The following is a 24,455-nucleotide window of genomic DNA, read 5'->3' on the forward strand; positions in this document are numbered from 1 at the left end:
AAGACTTAAATCTAAGACCTCAAACTATGAAACTACTACAAGAAATATCTCCAGGATATTAGAGAAACTCTCCGGGTCATTGCACTGGGAAAAGATTTCTTGAGTAATACCCTATAAGCCCAGGCAAACTAAGCAAAAATTGACAAATGGGATCAAAACAAGTTAAAAAGCTTCTGCACAGCAAAGGATACAACTAACAAAGTAAAGAGACAATCCACAGAATGGGAGAAAATATTTGCAAACTATGCATCTTACAAGGAATTAATAACCAGAATATATAAGTGGCTCAAACAACTCTGTAGGAAAAATTTTAATAATCCAATAAAAAATGGGAAAATATTTGAATATAAATTTCTCAAGAGAAGACATAAAAATGGCAAACAGGCATATGAAAAGGTGCTCAACATTATTGATCATCAGAGAAATACAAATCAAAACTACAATGAGATATCATCTCACCCCAGTTAAAATGGCTTATAGAAAGAAGAAAGAAAGAAAGAAAGAAAGAGAGAGAGAAAGAAAGAAAAAAGAAACAGGCAATAACAAATGCTGATGAGGATGTGGAGAAAGGGGAACTCTCATACACTGTTGGTGGGAATGTAAATTAGTACAACCTCTATGGAGAAGTTTGGACACTCCTCAAAAAACTAAAAATAGAGCTATCATATGATCCAGCAATTCCACTACTGGGTATATATCCAAAAGAGATGAAATCAGTCTATGGAAGAGATATCTGCATTCATGTTTGTTGCAGCATTATTCACAATAGCTAAGATTTGGCAGCAGCCTAAGTGTTCGTCAACAGACAAATGGATAAAGGAAATGTGGTACATATATGCAATGGAGTACTATTCAACCACAAAAAGAATGAGATTCTATCATTTGCAACAACATGGATGGAACTCGAGATCATTATGATAAGTGAAATAATCCAGGCACAGAAAGACAAGCGTTACATGTTCTCACTTATTTGTGGAATCTAAAAATCAAAACAATTGAACGCATGGACATAGAGAATAGAAGGACGGTTACTAGAGGCTGGGAAGGGTTGCTGGGGATTAGGGGTACATGTGGATGGTTAATGGGTACAAAAGAAATGGCAAGAATGGATGAGGCCTACTATTTGATAGCACAACAGGGTGACTATAGTCAATAATAATTGTATGTTTTAAAAATAACTAAAATGATGTAATTGGATTATTTGCAATACAAAGGATAAAAGCTTGAGGAGATGGATACTCCATTCTCCATTATGTGATTATTGTGCATTGCATGCCTATATCAAAACATCTCATGTATCCCATAAATATATATGCCTACTATGTACCCACACAATTAATAAAATAAATTAATAATCCACAAAATTTTCCCCTTTCCCCGCATTCTTGCCAACATCTCTTGTTTTTCATATTTTTAATAATAGTCATTATAACTGGGGTAAGATGATATCTCATTGTGGTTTTGATTTGCATTTCCCTGATGATTAGTGATGTTGAGCATATTTTCACATACCTGTTGGCCATTTGTATGTCTTCTTTTGAGAAATATCTATTGATATTCACCCAATTTTTGATAGGATTATTATTTATTTATTTGTTTGTTTGTTTATTTATTTATTTTATTTTTTTTTTTATTTTTTTTTTTTGAGACCGAGTCTTGCTGTGTCACCCAGGCTGGAATGCAGTGGCACGATCTGGGCTCACTGCAACCTCCGCATCCTGGGTTTAAGCGATTTTCCTGCCTCAGCCTCCTGAGTAGCTGGGATTACAGGCATGCGCCACCATGCCGGGCTAATTTTGGTTTCCAAGCATCTCCCTATGTTGGTTTCAGAGTCCACATGGGTCAAAGGGCTCTCCCATGGCTTGGTTTGCAGTAACCTGTAGTGGGAGCATGCACTGCTAGAGGTCTCTCACCCTTTTCTCGACCAGGAAGTCTCTCTGGGCTTCCGGTCAATCCTGGCTGAGCAGGCTGCCTCACCTCTCTCCTTCCTTGTTCTAATGTTTTCTGACACTTCTCTGTTGAATTCCAGTATTCTCTCTTAGATCATTTATTCGAAGTGTGGTTATCTACTCGCTATGTTGGTTCTTCTTTGTGGAAGAGGTGAGTAGCAAATGTAGCTAGTCAGCCATCTTGAAGCTGCTTTCTCAGCAATCTCTCCTAACCATGTTGAAGTATACAGTTTAGTTGTGTTAAGTGTATTCACATTCTTGTGAAACAGATCTCCAGACTTTGTCATCTCATAAATCTGAAACTCTGTACGCTTTGAACAACCATTCCCCTTTTCCTTCTCCCCTGCCCCTCTGCATTTGACTACTTTAGATACCTTATGTAAGTGGAATCACACATTATTTGTCTTTTAGGGACTGGCTTATTTCACTTAGCATAATGTGATCAAGGTTCATCCATGTTGCAGCATATGACAGAAATTCCTTTCTTTTTAAGGTTGAATACAGCTGGGTTTTTTTTCTATGAAACATTTCAATTTTAAAGGGAGGTATTAAAAATCTTAAATTTTTTTATAGTAAGGAATGATAATTATGAACTACCTGAAACTTTCTTTGACCCAGGTATATATAAACTGGGGTAATAGGACATTATGAGTAGGCACATCTTGTTAAACAAAACAATTGATTTCTTTTTTCCATTCTTTGGTTGGTAGTTCTGTAATAGTGTTTGGTAGAGATGACAAAAATGTAAAATATCTGAAATAGACAATATTATTTATAATTTATTTAAAAATTAATTCATACTATTTTCACATAGTAACTGCTAAACCATTAATAAAATAGATATCTCTATATAATTACATAAAATACAGTTAAACAGAACACAGAAGGAAGATCATACTTTATAGGAAGATAATATTTTTGTAATAAGCATATGGGGAGATATAAACTGTTAGGCTTCATTCCTGTTGTTAACTCATACAAATGTGAGAAACAAAAACCTTTTTGAAATACCACTTCTTATTATTCTTAAAAAAAGTATTGCGTATAAAGTTAAAATAATCTGATAAATCAATGACTTGTCACTTAACACTTTCAATTATAAACTTTATTGCACTTATGGCTATAATAAATTCACTGAACAAGCACAGAATAGAATTCAACTGCAAGCCCACTTTCTCTACTACTTTTCTCTTCCTTTAAACTCATCCCATTCTCCCCTACTATACTTCTTTCCTTTCAAAAGGAAGCCACAGAAAATATTTTTTCTGGAGGAACAAAATTACTTTCCAGGATTAGTACAGGAATATATGAATTAAATAATAATAGCTTTAAAAGATGACCTTTAGATATATTAGAAGACAATCCAAATGTGAAATCCTATAACTTTATAAGATGTTATATTTGGTTTATTAAATTAATTTATTTTTAACTTTCCATTTTTGCATCTAGTGTAATGAAGCACAATTAGGCAGATTTAGTACACAGACCACCACTTAGCTGAAGGAATAAAGTCAACTGTTGCCTTACGTTGATTGTTATACTAACCTATTTAAAGATCAGATTAGATGGAATGTCCAGTTCTCATAAAATTTTCCTACCATTTTCTAAATGGTCTTCACAGAATTTTTAGAAATTACTTCAACCAAATCTTAAAAACACTTGGTTTATGATTATACTGGCCAACTAAAGTACATTTTTTAAAAATAAAATGTGTTATTTGGCAGGCAGCTGTCTACATGGCCATTTATGTATTTTTATTTAAAGAAAAAATGTAAGAGATTTCCTAATGTGGCCTCCTCTGCACCCCAAGCTTTTACTCTTTGAAAAATGCATGAGTACTTTCCTTTGGAAATCATGTAGCCTACACATATTTTATAAAAATCACAGGATGTGGGAGTACGGACAATTTATTATATATCTGAGAACATCAGAAAACATGAAGTTTGATGTCATATGCTCTAAAATAGCCCATGATGTAAGGCTTCTGGGCCTGGTGTGGTCGCTCATGCCTATAGTTCCAGTGCTTTGAGAGACAGAGGTGGGAGGATCACTTGAGGCAGGGAGTTCAAGTCCAGCCTGGGCAACATAGTGAGACCCCATCTCTACAAAAATATTTAAAAAATTAACCAGGTGTGGTGGCACACAACTGTAGTTCTAGCTAGGTGGGAGAATCACTTGAGGCAAGGAGTTCAAGTCCAGCCTGGGCAACATAGTGAGACCTCATCTTTACAAAAAAATTTAAAAAATGAATCAGGTGTGGTGGCACACACCTGTAGTTCTAGCTACTCAGGAGGCTGAGGCAGGAGTATTGCTTGAGCCCATGAGTTTGAGGTTACAGTGAACTATGATCATGCCACTGCACTACATTCTAGGCAACAGAGCGAGACCCCATGTCTAAAATGAAAAAAAAAAAAAAAAAGATATAAGGCTTCTCCCAGACATTCTTAGACTGCCCAACCATGCAATTCTCTTTGTTGTCTTTTTCTTTCATTAGCAGCTATTTAATCGATTGTGTTCGTTAACTGCCCCCTTGATGAAATAATACTGTAGTAGGCATATAGGGAGTTATAAAGGGAGACTTCATATTATATAATAAGATCTTCAAGGTCTTTATAAACTAATATCAGGCACTGATAGGAAGGAAATAATAAATATCTATAATTGTTCTTAGCAGAGAGGGTACTAGAGCCTGTTCTGTTTTCTTTATGTGTGTGTGTGTGTGTGTGTGTGTGTGTGTGTGTGTGTGTAGCAATATAATGAAAAATTTTTTAAGTAACACATTATATGAGCTAATGAGCTTTGGGGTAAAGATTGCTGGAATTAGTTTTGAGCCTAAATTTGGAAGAAAGATGGATTCTGGTTGGGAAAACATGGCAAGCATGTGACTTGAACCAAGAGGATGGCAGGCAATTGTCTGAACATGGAGCCATTTGGTATAGGACCTGAATATGTATGAGTAGAAGTTTGATTCTGTTTTAGGAGGAAGACTGAAAACCACTACAAGCAGAGGTGTGACTAAAGTTATAGTTCAGGAGAATGCCTTTTTTTTTTTTTAACTGTAATTAGATAAATTGAATGAGGAAAGTTGGCACAATTGTGGGTAAGGCAATTAAGATTGGGACTTGGGCTACAGCTACAACAAAATTAAATTAAAAATTTCAGATAACCTCACGGGGCTATGTGACTCCACTCAACTTAACATCCAAATGTTGCATTTCAAAAATCCTTTAAAAATTTTCTGAACATTTTTGCCTGTTGTCATAGATACTTCAAGACTGAAAGGAGAAAAAAATAATTCAAAGGGAACACGAGATGGCAGCAGTTATATCATATAAAGAGAAAGATTGAGGAAAGAAAAACATTTGAAATTATTTTTAAAATAAAAAAGATATGTAACACTTTATTCTTTATGTGCTGTATTCCTTTTCAGTACAGAGATTACTCAGTCATTGGTTTCATGCTTCACAGCACATATGAGGTCCATTCTGACTATGGTAAAAATCCTACTCCATTACATGGGATTGTTTCCTAAAATAAAGCTGTTGCTGTTTTCTGCAGATTACTGTTCCTCTTTGTTATCTGAGGCAGAAGAGTTCTGTGGGGTGCAAATTTGTTTTAAGTGCTCCAGCATTGCTTTTTCTTCCTCTTGTAGTGTTTCATCCTTCTTCATTTCCCACCTAAAAGAAAAATCACGTCTTAGCATTTTTGTAACTTTCAAACCACAGGTCAACACTCAGTTAATAAGGCTTGAATATGCAATCATTGGCTTATTGAGTCATCTGTTTCCACTTGTTTATTCTTCACTGACTGCCTCTTGGGTAATACGATTCATTGGCACTGCCTCCGCGGAGTGGGCCAGGAGAGTGGGAGACGAAAGTAGAGTGAAATCAGCTCCACTTCAGGTTAGTTTTTAAAGAACTGTTTCAAATGAGGTTCCTGTATTTCAAGAATGTATGTGGCCTATGAAAATACACATATAAATAAAATCTAGAATTAGCAACTAATAAGCAAATATTTTTCATAGTATTGTTTCCCTCACTGATTAATCAGATTAGTGGTTTTAAGTTGCAGGGAGGCTTGCCAGGAAGACTTTAGCAGAAAGAAGAACATCAAGCTTACTTGGATATACCTTAAGGGCAGGTCAGTCTATTTCTTGAAATAAGATCAGATTTGAAGCAATCAAGTTCAACCACTCTAGAAAAGTGGCAAATTGTTAGCAAGGTTCCAAATAACATTTACTAAAAAAAAAAAGAGATTAAAGACTTTCTAATTCTGGATGATTAAGAGATACAGAATAAAATCTTAGACTCTCAAACTACATACATATAAATATAATCTTACAAAGTAAATATCATCACAATAACCCGAGCACACTTACTTCTTCCTTCCTATCCACTCTTTCCACCTCCCCAGGACTGCCCAGGACTGCCCAGAGTATACTGAACCCAGCATTCTAACAGTTTCATTCTCCTCTACTCACTCTTATTTCTGTCCCTCCCTAAGCTGTCCACTATGATGTAATGTTACAAAAGGATTTTAAAGCCAATGCTGATACAGTCTAAAAGATCTGCCATAAAGGCTTCAGCAGGATAGGATTTCTAATAACAAACAAGCAGCTACTCACTGAATGTCCTCCAGAACCCCTCATTGTGTTATAATCCAAACTCCCAGACAACAAATAGTCTGTTACACATGAATTTAGGGTGGAATTTTCTGGTTTTGTTTGAATGATGAAAAGAAAGCAACTGTATTTTCTTTGTGTGTGTGTGTTTTGTTTTGTTTTGTTTTGTTTTTGAGACAGGGTCTCCCTCTGTTACCCAGACTGGAGTACAGTGGCACAACTATGACTCACTGCAGCCTTGACCTGGGCTCAAGTGATCTTCCTGCCTCAGCCTCTGAAGCAGCTGGGGCTATAGGTGCATACCACCATGCCCAGCCAATTTTTTAATTTTTTGTAGAGACAGGGTCTCCCCTATGTTGCCCAGGCTGGTCTTGACCTCCTGGGCTCAACTGATCGTACTCCCTCAGCCTCCCAAAGTGCTGGGAATACAGGTGTGAGCCACCATGCCTGGCCTTGGATTTTCCATAAAGATCTCATAGTAGGATGTCTGTTCCCATACACGTTTCCTTTTTGGAGTGCTGAGTTCAGTATGCCTGGTCAGTCCCAGCAGTGATATATATGAGATGAAGAAGGAGGGGAAATATGGAGAGAAGAAAAAGGATTATCTGAAAAGTGACACTTGGTTTCAATTTATATTTCTGCTTCACCCTCTGCCTACGATTCTCATTTCCTAGCCTCAAACTTGTCTGGATCTAAAAACTGCTATTTTTGGCTGCCTTAGTTTCTCCATGTTTCCATATGTTGAAGTTAAGTCGTTGATCTAACAGGTTTTAATAACAACATGAATGAAAAAATGTTTTTCACTGCCACACTATTCAAAGCCACATGATAAGGGAAGTCAGTATTTTGGGATTTACAATTTAGCCCACAGGATTTTCTTACACCGCTTTCATGGAATTTTAATGATAAAAAGCTCTCCCTACCATTTTATATGGGTGAAATTGGGTATCACTAATATTCATGTTAAATTGAGCTCCTCCCAAGCAGGAAAATAAATAATGGAAAATACTTTTATATAGCATTAACTAATGGTTAAGCATTCTTTTAAACACTTCACATATCACTCTTTAAATTCTCAATAAAAAATGTTATTATTCCTGTTCTACAGATTACTAAGCTGAGGTACAGAATGTTAAAATCACTGGCCTGTGTATCTTTGTATTTGAACTCAGAGAATAAGGCTCTGGATTCTGGACTTTCAAATGGAATTAACAACCATGGTTTAAAAACCATTTACCGCTAATACAAATTACTGGTAAAAAAAAAAAAAAAGTTTAAATATTTTACTTTCTAAAAAATATTGCCCAAATTGTGCTAGATATTACATAAAATAACCCTCTAAGGATCATATAATCTTAAAAGAAATCCAAACATGAAAAATTAGATTTGCCTTTTTCCCCTCCCATGTAAAGGTGCTAATATTGTCTGAGTAAATGAATTATTTTATGAATGTCAACAGAATAAAGTATGTAATATGCACATAAATATTTTGATCATTGTCTCTGCTTGTGAAAATTGAAAGTAGTCTCTCTGCTTCATTAAAAATCCATATAATTAATGTAATTTAAATGAATCATATACATAATAGAATCCGTGATAAGGATTTTTGAAGCTTCATGACAATTATAGGCACTTCACAGTATAATTGAGCTGTTAGTAATTAATGATATTAGGCAAAGTTATTTACCTACCACAACCTTATTATATTTGCTCTGTGCTTATTAAGAAGAAATCATTTCATAAGAAGATAAAAAATGATGACAAAAATGGATGAAAAAATAATATTAAAACTACATTTTCCTTAATAGTTTTACTCATATTGAGTGAAAGCATTAGAGATTTGAAATGTGTATTTATCACAAACATTGTTATATTTCATATCTATAAGTTCTTAAGAGAAGTTTTTCTTTAATTCCATCGTGGTTTTGGGTTTTGTTAACACAATGCAAACACGACAAGTCAATTCTGTTAAAAAAAAAATACTGAAAGAGAAAAGAATCTACCAATTTGTTAAACATAATTGGATGGGCAATCTGTTAAAAATCTTTACTCCTAATTTCCCCTAATATATTTAATATCTGTGGTGGAAAAAGCATACCCTACAGAAACCAGAAAATATTGGAAGCAGCATATTCTGGTTCCTCCCAAAAAGCATTATGAGGTAATTATATTTTTGTTTTTCCTAATTTTGGTAGCCTGCCCTTTTATATGATTGTTGAATTCCCCACCTGCCTACTATTGTAGAAGAATTGCAGCCTGGCCCCCACAGCTGGTGGCAATGACTATGGTGTGTCTTAGACACTGATTAGCAGTAAAGTCTCATGAGACTCCACTGATCTGCACCATGATATTAACTGTCTTCTGGAATTGGCTCCATCTGTATGGCTCCTGGGTGGTTAGATATGGGTCCCTTTTCCTAGGCAAGCACAATAGGGACTCTAAAGCCTAGACTGACATACTCTAACAGAATTAGCAGTTACAACTTTGCTCATTTGTACCACTCTGATTGACTTGGTTGTTCTTAGCCTTGATGCATGTTCCTGAATTTACACACATATTCATTCCTCAAGCAGAGATATCTACTTGCTACTCTGTATGTTTTATTAATATTAGCACATATTACAGAGCTTTTCCATGTGCCATACCATGAGCTAAGACCTTTCTGTTTTTGCTCACCCACAATGAGACCTTGAGGTTTGAAAAATAAAAACAGTCACAGATCAGTGAACAACTATTCTAGTGATCAGTTTCATAAAATCTTACATTTGGGGAGGTTTCGAGGATGACTGTGTGTTAGAGCCAACCAGGAGAGCCTCTCTTAGGGACATGCATAGTAAAGCATGAGGTATATCCTTGGTAGCACTGGTCCAAGCTGTCACAGAAGCAAATCTTGGGTGGCCTGTACTGCAGGAAGGAGCAGCTGACACCAGACAGATGAGGAGGGCCAGAGTCTGGAGGGTGAGAAGGTCTTTGAGGCATTTACCCTGCCTTTTACTGAGAGAAAAACATTTAAAATACCTGAAATCAATAGTGTTCTGAATAAGAGCACAGGCCCTAGAGTCACTCCACCTTTGTGTTGAATCTGAATGTAAACTTCCTAGATGTAAACTTACCTACCACAACCTTATTACCTACCACAACCTTATTATATTTGCTCTGTGCTTATGAAGAAGAAATCATTTCATAAGAAGATAAAAAATGATGACAAAAATGGATGAAAAAATAATATTAAAACTACATTTTCCCCCAGGCAAGTTTTTTAACCCCTTGGTGCTTCGGGGTTCTTTCTCTTGTATAAATATGTTCACGTTGGAACACAGGCCCCCTTATTTGTTTATGTACTGTCAATGACTGATCTCACTCAATAATGTCAGAGTTTAGTAGTTGCAATTGAGACAGACTAAGACTGCATGTCCTGTAAAGCCTAAAATATTTACTATTTGGACTTTTTTTTTGGAGGAAGTTTGCCAAATTTGTGCTAGAATGATAGTTCTTAACTGGGGCGACACTGCCTCCCTATGGGGAAACATGGAGGGTATTTTTGGCTGACACTATATCTAGAGAGTGCTTCTGCTAGGACCTAGACAACACAGATGGCAACATCTTTAATGTGCAACAATCCTGCACAATGAAGAGTTGTCTTCCCAAAATGTCAATATATCCCCACTGAGAAACATTGGCTTTTGAATCTCCAAGTAATACTGAATAAGAATAGGTATACTAAAATAGGAAGAATCCCTATCTAATTTCTGATTTTAATTGAAATAGTTTTAGTCTTTCAGACTGTTTAGAATACTGTTTGCTGCAGAATGAGGGTTTAGAAGTTAGGGTGCTGGATTTAAATCCCTTATAAGCAGTGTGGCCTTGGGCAACCCAGATAAAACAGTGCCTCAGTTTCCTTTTAGAATGCTAATAATAATAGTGCCTGCTTCACAGAGTTGGAATAAGGTAGAAGAGATTAAACACACATAAAACATAAATTAATGCCTCGTTTATAGCAAGCACTCAGCAAGTGATAACTATTTTTATGATGATGATGATGATTTGGCATATTGGTTAAACTTGCAAGCAGGAGAAGTCCTGGGTGTGGTCAGTTACACAAATAGAGGGTTATTGTCTTCATATAATAAGAATGCAGAGGTGGGTGATTGCTTGCATAGGTTAAGTAGTTTAACAACAGCAGGGCTGATGTCTCTGTGGTTCTCTTGTCCTTTACCTCATGGTCCCAATATGATTGCTGCAGCTTCAGCCCTCATATCCTCGATCTGAGGCAGGAGGAAGGAGTATGGCTCCACCTGTCTTATTTTATTGGGGTAATAAAACCTCTGCCAGATTCTTCCCAGTAGACATTGGAACCATCCTGTCTAGGCTTGAATCCTGACTCTGCCACTTACTAGCTGTGTGATATTGAATACATTTCTTAATCTCTCTGTGCATCAGTTCTCTTATATGCAAAATAGGGGGTGCTAGTGGTGTACATTGTTATATACCAACAATGTATACCAATGTATCTCAATGCATTGTTATAAATAGTGGATGAGCTATAAATTTAAGTCCTTCATAGAATGTTACTCTTATTTTGTAAGATTCTGCTTGTGTCTGGTGGTTTCCTCAGAGCTCCTACCTTGATGTGCTTTCTCACGCTCTGTGTCTTTCACATTTTTTTAATCTGGTAAATTATCTTTTCTGTCAATCAATAAATAATATAATATTGCAATAAATAAATTCCAGTAAGTAAATATTACAACATATACATATATATATGTATATGATCATGTGGTCATTCCCTCTTGTTTTTCATGAGGGAAATGTTTCATGCTAGTCCACTCTGTTCACCCTAGCATGGCCAAGGTTGTTTTTGTTTTCCTATAATCACTTTGCTGTATTTTTCAAACACAGACTGTAATAATGGTGTTTGATCATATTCTTGGCATTTCTCCTGAGATACCAATAAAATACTTGAATATAAAAATGTAACTTAAGTCTCCTGTTTAATGTTATTATGAAACATTTATGTAGCACTTTATATTTACAAAGTGCTTTACAATTATTTATTAGTTAATTGTACTGTTAAACAACATTAGCCATCTGGCCAAATAAATGATTTCAAATTGTTCTACCAATATGTAGCTGAGGAGTGAAGAGTAAAGTCATATTGGATTTCATTCTTCAAGAAAAATCTTCGTTGTCTTTCTCTCCTCCACATTGCACAGTGCAGACTGGTTTTTCAGAGGGAGGTTCAAATTAGAGGGGAAAGTAATGTCTCTGTTAACTTCTTTCTGCTTTTCTGTACATGTGAGCTTTTCTCAGGATCAATCCTAAACCATCTTCTCTTCTCACTTGGAAAGCCCCACATATCCAGTTGTCTCATGTCTGTAATTCAGCTCTGTCCCAAGCTGTAATTCAGTATCCTTAAACTTTGATTTTGCCCTAAGTTCTCTCAGTTCAATTCTTGATGGCCATTTTTACTTACATTCCAATTATATCAATATTAAATATATATGTACATATATGCATACAGTGTACATATATGTATACAGTACACATGTATACAGTATATGTAGTACATATCTGTATATATGTATATAGTACATATCTGTGTACTGTACATATACACATATATATGCATCAGTATATATAATATATACACATGTATGTTAAATATATACACTGTATATGTGTATATTAAATATATACTGTATGTATGTATATTTAATGTATATATATATTTAATGTATATTAAATATATACTGTATGTATATTTAATATATAATATATGTCTGTATATTTAAATTATTCAAACTGACCATTACCCCTTCTCCCTCAATAACACAGGGTCGGAAGAGTGAAGAGTAAAGTCATATTGGATTTTATTCTTCAAGAAAAACCCTTGTTGTCTGTCTCTCCACATTGCACAGTGCAGACTGGTTTTTCAGAGGGAGGTTCAAATCAGAGGGGAAAGTAACGTCTCTGTTACCTTCTTTCTGCTGTTCTGTACATGTGAGTTTTTCTCAGGATCAGTCCTAGACTATCTTCTCTTCTCTCTTGGAAAGCCCCACATATCCAGTTGTTGTTCACAAAGTATTTTATGCCACCACTCCCAATCTTGTTCACAGTCTGTCACCAGTTAAGAGACAACTTACTCTGCATTCTGACATTCATGCATACCCCACTGCCATTAGTCCACAGGTACCCATGATTTCAGTGTCTGCACAGTGCAATCATCTCCAGATATCCAGATCCAAAGACTCACGCTACTGCTACATCAAACCAGCAATGACTGCCCTACCTAGAGAGTTTAAAGTCTTTACTGTTCTAGCTTGGTAGCAGCAGTTCTGTTTAGCTGCTAATACCTCCCCTAGGGAGAAAATTACTTTCCTTATTGTCTCCCGCATTGTGGTTTCCCACTTGTGTTTGCACTTCTGCTTTTGCTGTTCCACCCACATGAAATGCCTTTCCACCTACCCCAAACCTGCTCATCCTTCTTCAGACCCAGTCCACAGCCCACCTCTTTCATGGAGAACTTCCCAACTACGTATGCCTAATGTGTGATCATCCTTTTCCTTTGAGTCCTATAATATCTAATGTCTGTGCTTATGGATATCAGGTCAATTTTGGTCAATTAACCACATACTGCTTTGTTACATCTTTTCTATTACTTTCTTGAGCTGTTATTTCATTGTTGCATTAACAGTTTTTTTCACATGTATCTTTTCATCTGTACTTGCAGTTTGTTGAAGAAGACTTCATTATCAGTAGCTTTTGTTTCAAATATTTTATTTCAAACAACATATTTTCTTTTTCAAATAGAAAAGGGATGGATTTATTTTTATGAGCCTCAGGAATGTTTTTGAACATATTTATCAACTATTAACAGTTTTCTCTTATAATATGACAAATGCAAAAACACATAGAAATTGACCTTTTCACGTTCATGTCATCTTTGTTATCATTTGCTTTTAATAAACATGGCAGAGTGAGGACATTTGAAATGCTGCTGCTCAAGTTATGTTGTTAGAAGCAAGAAAATGCCACCCAAGCTGAGGCCACTTAATTCAGCCTTTTAGTAAGCATTGGAAAGTGTAGGAAGAGTAGATTTTTCTGTTCTTGATTCAGCCTCTAAATGACACCACCATGGCTTGCCCTGCATACAATCTTTCCTTCATCTTATTTCTCAGCATTTACAACCATCTCAACTTGATACTTTTAAGGAATCCATAGGTTACTTATCATTTCCAGGGATAGAAATGATAAGGATAGAGAAGCTTAGGACACAGGACATCTAGAATAGATGGTTACTTTTCTGTGAAAGCTTTCTCCAGGGAACGCAATTGAAAGCAAATTCAGACAGTATTTGGTTATGATTTTTTTTTTTTTTAGGGTCATAGTCTCATTCTGTTGCCCAGGCTGGAGTTCAGTGGCATGATCATAGTTCATTATAGCCTCAAACTGCTGGTCTCAAGTGATTCTCCTGTCTCAGCCTCCCGGGTAGCTAGGACTACAAGGGTGCACCACCATGGCCACCTATTTTTTTTTTTTTTTTTTTTTTAACATTTTTCTGTAGAGAAGAGGTCTCACTTTGTTGCCCAGGCTGGTCTCAAACCCCTGGCCTCAAGCAACCCTCCTGCCTTGGCCTCCCAAAGCAGTCAGCTACCATTCCTTGTCTGGTTATGCTATTTAATGATCATAGAATAATAACATTACTTGTCTCTCCATGATTCAGAGAAATTGCAGATAGATGTCATGTTATTTCTTCTCCCAAACAAACAAACAAACAAACCTGTTCTGTCCCCTACTCCAGTGCTTCCCACCCCTTAAAATGGACAAATATCTTAGTTTGGCTCAAGTAGCATATTTCAAATAACTAATAGTTTAGTGTTTTGTACACTGTAATCTGTGCTTTTTAAGCACTGGAAAAATATCTGTTGATTGGTCTGTGTTAGAAGTTCAAGTGTTACTATGTTATTCTTAGGTGGAATGAAGAAATAATAACTTTTCACTACCAGTATCACAATGAGTAGTAGTTGATATCTCAAAAGGTATTATTTGTTAATTTTATGAATGATGAATATGATGGCTCTTAGACCATTAAAATTAATTTACCCATCCTTAGTTTTTGTATCACTATTTGTTTCTTAAAGTCTAAAATTCAATGACCTTACCAAGAGGCAACAACTTCCTGCAAGTTCATTTATTTACTAACTATACTCACAACCTTTTTAAAAATGAGATAGTGGTATAAAGAAAATGATATTCAGTAATTTCAGTCTTTGGTACCTGACTAGTATTTTTGACCAATGTAAAAGGGTTTTAAACAAACTTTGCTTAGCAAAGCACTTAATTTAGGTCACATATCACACTGGAGTGAGACTTTTTGTAGGTCACTATTTAAACATTTAATTTCTGGTGATGTGACACCAAAAACTAAATGTTTAATTTAATTTGATTGATCCCAATAACCTTTTCCTTCCTCTGACTTTCTTTGCCACCACTTTTTTCTTTAGTATGTAACTTTATATCATCATCTCACTTGGGTCTCTGGTTGTTGATTGCCTGGCTTCTCCTATCAGTTTAGAAGCTCCTCAAAGGCGTACAGTAGAACTGTCAAAAAAGGGCTGTCATTTTAATTATCATAACCAGCTTTGATGTAAAGAGGATGTTATTATAGTTAATTCTGAGACACTGTATAAATCAGCAGAGCCCTCTTAATTTAGTCATCAGTAAAATATAACCATTCACGTTTCCATTCTGGTTAATGTAATTAACTGAGTATAACAATATTTAGGTCCTCAATTTTTAAGGGATCAAAATACATAATACTAACTAAATGAATTTAAATTTATCTTTCATGACTCAGACAACACTTTCAGATTATACCATTTCTTAAAATATGGTGCTGTAGATATAGAATAAATAGAAGACTGACCCAAATGAGCATAAACTCTGGGAAACTCTGTCTCAATGAATGGTAATAGTAGGAAATTAATTGTAATGGGCTCTTGTTATAAGAATGAAATTAGAAGGCCTTAAAGATTACTTGTTATATTGAACTTTAGCATGTATAGCTTATGTTTTGAGAGATCAACCTTAGTTTGTATTCTATTTAATATGTATCACAATGAGCCACATTTTAGAACAGAGTTTTACCATATGTAATTAACTTGCTTATCTATCTAGCAAATGTTTGAGAGCCTGCTGAGTTCAAAACAATGAGCTAATCTAGATTCAGTGCAATCCCTATCAAAATACCAATGACATTCCTTTTAGAAATAAAAAAAACAATCCTAAAGTTTATATGGAATCACAAAAGAGCCAAAAGAGCCAAAAACAATCCTAAGCAAAAAGAACAAAACTGGAGGAATCATATTATCTGACTTCAAATTATATTACAGAGGTATAGTAACCAAAGCAGCATGGTATTAGCATAAAAATAGACACACAGACTAATGGAACAGAATAGAGAACAAAGAAACAATCCACACACCTACAGTGAACTCATTTTTTTTTTTTTTTTTTTTTTTTAAGACAGAGTCTCACTCTATTGCCCAGACTGGACTACGGCGGTGCGATCTCAGCTCACTGCAACCTCTGCCTCCCAGGTTCAAGCGATTCTCCTGCCTTAGCCTCCCAAGTAGCTGGGACTACAGATGTGTGCCACCACACCTGGAAAATTTTTTGTATTTTTAGTAGAGACGGGGTTTCGCCGTGTTAGCCAGGATGGTCTCCATCTCCTGACCTCGTGATCTGCCTGCCTTAGCCTCCCAAAGTGCTAGGATTACAGGCATGAGCCACCGCACCCCACCTCAGTGAACTGATTTTTAACAAAGGTTCTAAGAACATGCAGTGGGGAGAAGACAGTCTCTTCAACAAATGGTGCTGGGAAAACTGGATATTCATTTACAGATGAATGAAACTAGACCCCCATCTCTCACCACGTAAAAAATCAAATCAAAATGGATTAAAGACTTAAAATATAAGACCTCAAAGTATGAAACTACTACAAGAAAACATTGGGGAAAATCTCCAGGACATTTGTCTGGCTAAAGATTTCTTGAACAATACCCCACAAGCATAGGCAACCAAAGCAAAAATTGACAAATGGGATCAAAACAAGTTAAAAAGCTTCTGGACAGCAAAGGATACAATCAACAAAGTGAAGAGACAACCCACAGAATGGGAGAAAATATTTGCACACTACTTTTCTGAAAAAGGATTAATAATCAGAATATATAAGGAGCTTAAACAACTCTATAGAAAAAAATGTCTTAACAATCTGATCAAAAAATGGAAAATATTTGAATAGAAAGTTTTCAAGGCCGGGCGCGGTGACTCAAGCCTGTAATCCCAGCACTTTGGGAGGCCGAGGCGGGCGGATCACAAGGTCAGGAGATCGAGACCACAGTGAAACTCCGTCTCTACTAAAAATACAAAAAATTAGCCGGGCGCGGTGGCGAGCGCCTGTAGTCCTAGCTACTCAGGAGGCTGAGGCAGGAGAATGGCGTGAACCCAGGAGGCGGAGCTTGCAGTGAGCCGAGATCGCGCCACTGCACTCCAGCCTGGGCAACAGCGTGAGACTCCGTCTCAAAAAAAAAAAAAAAAAAGAAAGTTTTCAAAAGACATACAAATGGCAAACACGTATGTGACAAGGTGCTCAGCATCGTTGATCGTCAGAGAAATGCAAATCAAAATTACAATGAGATATCATCTCATGCCACTTAAAATGGCTTATATCCCGAAGACAGGCAATAACAAATGCTGGTGAGGATATAGAGAAAAGGGAACCCTTGTACACTGTTAGTGGGGGCATAAATTAATATAATCCCTAAGGAAAACAGTTGGAGGTTCTTCAAAAAACTAAAAATAGAACTACCATATGATCCAGCAATACCACTGCTGGGTATGTACCCAAAGGAAAGGAAATCAGTATATCAAAGAGATATCTATACTCCTATGTTTATTGCAACAGTGCTTGCAAATATTTGAAAAACAACCTAAGTGTCCAACAATAGATACATGGATAAAGGAAATGTGGTACATATACACAATGGAGTAATATTTGGCCATACAAAAGAATGAGATCCTGTCATTTGCAACAGCATGGATGGAACTGGAGATCATTATGTTAAGTGAAATAAGCCAGGCACAGAAAGACAAACATCACATGTTCTCACTTATTTGTGGGATCTAAACATCAAAACAATTGAACTCATGGACACAGAGAGTAGAAGGATGGTTATCAGAGACTGGGAAGTGTAGTGAGGGGCTGGGGGTGAGGTGGGTATAGTTAACGGGTACAAAAAATAGTTAGAAACAATGAATAAGACCTACTATTTGATAGCACAATATTGTGACTATAGTTAATAAAACCTTAATCGTACATTTTAAAATAACTAAGAGTGTAATTGGATTGTTATTTGTAACTCAAAGGATAAATGCTTGAGGGAGTGGATACCCAATTCCCCACGATGTGCTTATTTCACATTTCATGCCTGTATCATAACATCTCATGTACCTGATAATACATACACCTATGTAGCCCCCCCGCCAAAAAAAAAAAACCAACAACAACAAAAAAAAAACACTGTGCTAGGCAACAGTAGTGAGAAGAGCTGAATATGGTCTTGTCCTCGGGGAGCTTATTCAGACAGTGTGTTCATTATATGGACTGAACTGAATAATTATTCTAAATCTATATTCAAAATCCTATAAAGATTGTGTACAATATTTCAGTTTAGTATGAAATGTCAGTGGTAATAAAAGGCATCGATACTATTTTCTTAGGCTTCGTTTTAGTACTTTGCGAAAATACATAATTCGGGTATTTCTTCCTTGATTCATGAAGCAATCTGGGGTAGCCTTAGGAAATCATTCATGTCCTTCTTCTTCTTGTTTTTTGAGCGGAGTCTTGCTCTGTCACCCAGGCTGGAGTGCAGTGTCATGGTCTCAGCTCACTGCAACCTCTGCCTCCTGGGTTCAAGCGATTCTCCTGCCTCAGCCTCCTGAGTAGCTGGGGTTACAGGCACGTGCCACCACGCCCAGTTAATTTTTGTATTTTTAGTAGACACTGGGTTTCACCATGTTGACCAGGCTGGTCTCGAACAACCTCAGGTGATCCACCCGCCTCAGCCTCCCAAAGTGCTCATGTCCTTCGTGACTCATTGGAAAGGCAGCAACATTAATGACAGAAAGCAATATGATTTTTTTTGTGTAGTAAAATCACTATAAATTCTATGGTAAGATTGCAAACCATAGAATATGATGTTCTATAGTCCCAAAGGAAAAGACTTAGAGAAGGGACAGATATAAGACTATCCTATGCTTGAGAATAACTTCATGAGTATTAAGATTCAGGAATAGTAGTGGGAAATCCATTACAAACCAGAATATGCATCTTGAATTTAAATGGCGCCATTTTTTAGTAACTCCATTACGCCTCTCTCCTCACCCCAAGAAAAACCACAGGATTAACGTCAGTTTCTTCACTTGAAGACAGGTAATCAGATGAGACCTACCTGCTTTCTGATATGTTCTCCGGATGATGAAAATCCAAAAAAGCTTTGCCTAATGTTTTAAAACCCATGTTTTAAGAAACATGCATAGTTTCAGTCCATCCCCTTTAGCATACATTAGCAGAAATTGAGAAATCAACGTTGTTCTTTTTAGGTAACTCGAAAATTGATTTATCTTCTCAAAAATAGAGTTGTTTAAAATTTCCTTATAGGTTGTAATTTTCAACACTTTAATAGTTTTGTTTTCCTCTGAACTTTGTATTGAATCTCTGAAGTAGTTAAATAACAGGGGTTTTATAAGGAAGTTACAAGGCCTTACATCCATTTTCAGCAGGGGCTTTTGGGAATAAGCGGATGGCAAAAATCTCACTTTGCTAAGGGATCAGAGAGATCTTTACAACCTTATTTCTACTTCAATTTAGTTATTTCCTCAAGCTAATTAAGGTGTATTAGTTTTGGGGAAACTCCAATAAGAAAAAGGAAAATGTTAAGGAAATATACCCACACTAAAAGGTCAAATGAAAGTTAAGAATGTAATTTATTTGTTCTATTTTATTTTCAAATTTAATGATAGATTGGGCTATTCTTTTTTAATATTACAGGGGTTCCATGAAATGCAAAGGACATTAAATTTTTATATAATACTATAAATGGTAGTCACATCTTTGCCTTTAGAAGTTACAAAATAGGCTTTTCTTAAAATAGGCAGAGTAAGTTATTCCCACTCCCCACAAGTTATTTTGACCTAATTGAATGCTTTAATATCCAGAAAATGAAGTTTGTTTATTTTACAAAAATATCTCACAATTTGCTACTATGGTATACTATTTAGAACACTCGAAACCTAATTTTATATATATATAAAATAAAGTATATAGAAATACATATAAATATAATAGATATAAACATATATAAATGTATATTTTCAAAATATATAGAAATAAATATAGTTATTTCCAAACTCAATACTATTATATATCAACACTTGCCATCATGAATTAGTAATTTGGTTGCTTGCTTAAGTAAAGATTTTGTTATATGATTATGATAACTAGCTATATGTGCAGTTTATCCAGCTATTTCTGCAAGAATTCAAATGAATGCTCTTTTGCAAGGTTGTTGATTTCTTGAGCTACTACTAATGCAGTAAAAGGAATCTTTCCAAGCTCAGGAACAAGCAACAAAACCCTTAATTTGAATTTATAGCCTTCAGAGACAATCTGCAGGACAACTTAACTGTCCAAGCAATTTATTTTAATTAATATGATTTGTTCTATATATTTAAGTAGGAGAGTTATATACCAACAAATGAGACAAATAAGAATGCTAACAGTAACATTTTAAATAGTTACGGCTTAGGGAAAACATAAACGGAAGTATAGCCATCAGTAGTAATGGAATCTGAACCTTTTCTGTTATCAGTAAATCATCCACATCTCCATAGAGACTTCATTTCCACCAGTGGATCTTAAATAATTTTAAGAGTTTAGATAGAAGGCCAAGGTCATACTATTGGGCCAGCATTTAGTGCTGAGGTAGAAAAATGTCCCTTACATAAGAGAAGTGTCAGGACTACTATATACTGCCAGAACCATATTGCTGATTTTCTTCAGAGTAAGGTATAATTTAATGAATCGAAAGAAAAAGTGTATTTTTTTCCTGTTAAACTTGATATATCTGGAAATTTTCATGGACTATGCTCTATAGATACTTGGTGTTTATTCCGTATATATTTAACTGTTATGTTAAAAGATACTTAAACTGTGTCAAGCAATGCTGCTCTTGCTCTCAAAATGATAAAAACAATTCCTTTTTCATCAAGAAAAGGATTACATATTTACAAATCTAAAGTTATCAAAAATTGAGGGGGATTTTACTAGCCTGTGTAAAGACAAAACCAATTTTTAGACAATACAGTTGTCACAAGGCCAACAATGCACTAACCTCTTCTGGAAATGAGAATCTGAATAAAAGTATCATTTAGAAACACACAGTGTATTAGCTGAAGAGCCTGTTTACAATTCTGTCATTCCAACTAACAGTAATGTTGTGTTTAGAAAGGATTTGAAATATAGGCCTGGCTCGTATTTGGATTGAAATTGACTAAGAAGTTAAATTTAAAACTGGCTGGGCGGTGGTTCATACCTGTAATCTCAGCACTTTGGGAGGCTGAGGCAAGTGGATCACCTGAGGTCAGGAGTTCGAGACCAGTATGGTCAACATGGTGAAACCCTGTCTCTACTGAAAATACAAAAATTAGCCTGGCATGGTGGCACATGCCTGTAATCCCAGCAATTCGGGAGGCTGAGGCAGGAGAATCCGTTGAGCCTGGGAGGCAGAGGTTACAGTGAGCCAAGATGGCACCACTGCACTCCAGCCTGGGTGACAAAGAAAAAACAAAAGATCTAGAATTCAGGAGAAAATGACAACTTTGTATGGTTGATGGTGCCTTTACTTTTCATTGAGTCACTGCCTGTATGTTCATATTCATAAAGATTCCAAAGTTCATTCCTTTCATTCTTTCAGAAATTATTTACTGAAAGACTACTATGTTTGGGGCACTGTAGGGGTTTGGAGCATGTAATAACATCAATAATAACAGCTAATACTTATTTAGCAATTGCAATTTCTGTGAGGCTCTATTCTGAGTACTTTGCACATATTAATTTATTTAGCCCTCACAATTTTATTTTTATTTTTATCTTTATTTTTTTTGAGACCAAGTCTTGCTTGTCACTCAGGCTAGAATACAGTGGCACGATCTCCGCTCACTGCAAGCTCCACCTCCCAGGTTTGTGCCATTCTCTTGCCTCAGCCTCCCGAGTAGCTGGGACTACAGGCACCCACCACCTCGCCTGGCTAATTTTTTGTATTTTTAGTAGAGATGGGGTTTCACCGTGTTAGCCAAGATAGTCTCCATCTCCTGATCTCGTGATCTGCCTGTCTCGGCCTCCCAAAGTGCTGTGAGTACAGGCGTGAGCCACCGTACCTGGCCAGCCCTCACAATTTTGTGAGATGGGTTAACTATTATTATTGCTACAGACCAGGAATTACCCAAAGTCACTGGTCAGTGGTGCAGCCAGGATTCTAACCCAAGCAACTGGATCCAGAGTTAATGCTCTTTTACACATTAGGGTACATCTCCCACATAAGCTATGTCTCTCTAAGTCTCTAAGTTTCATAAAACAATAGTGATTGGGAGGCCGAGGTGGGCGGATCATTTACTTATCATTTACTTATCATTTTAGCTACTTGGGGATGATGAGACCTATTCCTCTATTCCTTTCTTTACTCCTGGGGGAACTAACGAGAAGTACTGCTTTCTCCAACTTTATGCTACATCAAGGAGGGTGAGAGGCAGGTCTTGCTCAGTGGCATCAAGTAGGCAGGTAATGTGGCTAGAAGGCTAACAGTCTGCTGTACAGATAGACTATAACTATTCCCAAGATAGACCTAAAGGAAGAAGGCTGGAAAAAAATGAAAATGAAAGTTTCATTCAAAGTTTACCAAACACTATAATGTTGGGGGATTATGGGGAGCTGAGGTTTAGAGACGTAAGTAACTTCTGATGTCACAAAACAGGCCCTGGATCACAAAGTGATCTTTCTGCCTATCATACCAGCCCCAAGGAATTGGGAGAAGAGCATTCTTGAACAAAAGAACTGAATTTTACATGGAATGTGTCTTCATCATGTCATTCATGGAATATGACATGCTTTCATCTCACTATGTTTTGATGGATCAGAAGGATCAAATGGTTTGGTAAAAAGAAGCATTAATTATACAAAAAGAGTGGCCTAGGAAGCCAAAAACCCCTCTGAATCATTCAAAACCAGCACCAACATAATGGACTGAAATTTTGATATGAGTATGATATGTTTTGGCTGTGTCCCCACCCAAATCTCATCTTGGATTGTAACTACCACAATTCCCACATGTCGTGGGACAAACCTGGTGGGAGGTGACTGAATTATGGATGTGGGTCTTTCCTATGCTGCTCTCATGATAGTGAATGAGTCTCATACAAGGTCTGATGGTTTTAAAAACAGGAGTTTCCCTGTAGAAACTCTTCTTTTGCCTGCCACCATCCATGTAAGATGTGACTTGCTCCTTCCACCATGATTGTGAGGCCTCCCCAGCCTTGTGGAACTGTAAGTCCATTAAACCGCTTTTTTTCCCAGTCTCAGGTATGTCTTTATCACCAGTGTGGAAATGGACTAATACAGAGTGCAAATGCCTTTGAATTTTTGTAAAATAACTTTGATATCAATTTGGATGTAAGTTGTATGAGGGTAAAGACCTTGTTTATCATGTTTACCACATTGTCCTTAGTGCCTGGAACATTGTTTGGCAAGTAATAGGTACCCGATAAATATTTGTTAAGTGAATGACCCATCTTCAGGAACATGTCAGCAGAATTAACTTTTCTTCAAAACAAAATCTAGCTTTAAAAACTTTCTTGACCCATGCATGTATTTTACTAATTATGGAGGTCTTTAATTAATATCTCCATAATTAAGATTGTTTAATTAAGATTGTTTGCCATTATTGTAATTCTCTTCTTTCTGGACTCTTTCCTATTCCCTTGAAGGTGGTAGTGGCAATGTGATGGTTTACTCTAGCCAATGAAAATAAGTGAAAGAAATGCACGTATCCCCCTTTTTTTGGTAGAAGATACTGAGAGAGTGCAGATAAAACAGAAAGATCCTTAAGATATCCCAGTATATGCAGAGAAAAAAAACCAAAAATGATACATCATAATGTGCCTCAATATATTTGAACATTGAGTGTCTCATTAGGATTCCACACTGAAGATAGTGACATGAGATTCTCAGACATTGGGGAAATATTTTTTTATAGGGTTAAGATAAAAGACATATAATAATAAAACTGATGGAAATAATTAAAAAGAAGATAACAATTATAGAATTAAAGTAAATTAGAATGGAAAAAGTATTAGAGATCTTCTGTGTACTCCTCCATTTTATAGAAACTGATGCCCAGGGAGTACAGTTTGTCACAGATCAATCTTGGACTTGAACTCAGGACTCTTGATTACTTGTCTGAAATTATAACCATGTCATACTAGCTGCTATAATAGACTGATGCCCCCAGGGCTTAGGATCAGAACTATCAGTTTTGCAATATGTATGAATAGTTGCTTATACAGTGTAACTTCAGAATGCAGAGCTATTGACTGGCTACATACAGATTGACGACAGAGAGATCTCATAGTCTACATATTAGTTATTCATTACTGCTGAACAGATTATCCCCCAAATACTCAGCAGCTTAAAACAATAAACATTTATTAATTCACACAGTTTTTGAGTGACTTAGTTGGTTAGTTCTAGCTCGCAGTATGTCATATGTTTG

At 36.2% G+C, this 24,455-nt stretch overlaps 1 protein-coding gene and 1 long non-coding RNA gene across 17 annotated transcripts in view; one reads left to right on the forward strand and one right to left on the reverse strand.

Annotated features, from left to right (window-relative positions):
- The window catches only part of LOC123574125 (uncharacterized), a 240,574-nt gene that overhangs the window by 36,254 nt on the left and 179,865 nt on the right, over positions 1-24,455 (forward strand). Inside the window, exon 4 of one of the 2 annotated variants that reach the window (XR_010587129.2) lies at positions 16,096-16,524. The exons of the other annotated variant lie outside the window; for it this stretch is intronic. This is a non-coding gene — a long non-coding RNA (uncharacterized lncRNA). Of the gene's footprint in view, positions 1-16,095; positions 16,525-24,455 lie in introns of those variants that run through there. 2 annotated transcript variants of the gene reach the window in all.
- The window catches only part of KIAA0825 (KIAA0825 ortholog), a 473,576-nt gene continuing 454,438 nt past the window's right edge, over positions 5,318-24,455 (reverse strand). For all 15 annotated transcript variants that reach the window (XM_073993835.1, XM_073993834.1, XM_073993826.1 and 12 more), the window contains one exon: positions 5,318-5,626. In XM_073993835.1, coding sequence (XP_073849936.1) covers positions 5,509-5,626 — 118 coding nt within the window. In that variant the 3' untranslated portion in view covers positions 5,318-5,508. The remainder of the gene's footprint in view (positions 5,627-24,455) is intronic.

Source organism: Macaca fascicularis, chromosome 6 (genome assembly GCF_037993035.2).
Source record: "Macaca fascicularis isolate 582-1 chromosome 6, T2T-MFA8v1.1".
NCBI classification, from domain to species: Eukaryota; Metazoa; Chordata; class Mammalia; order Primates; family Cercopithecidae; genus Macaca; species Macaca fascicularis.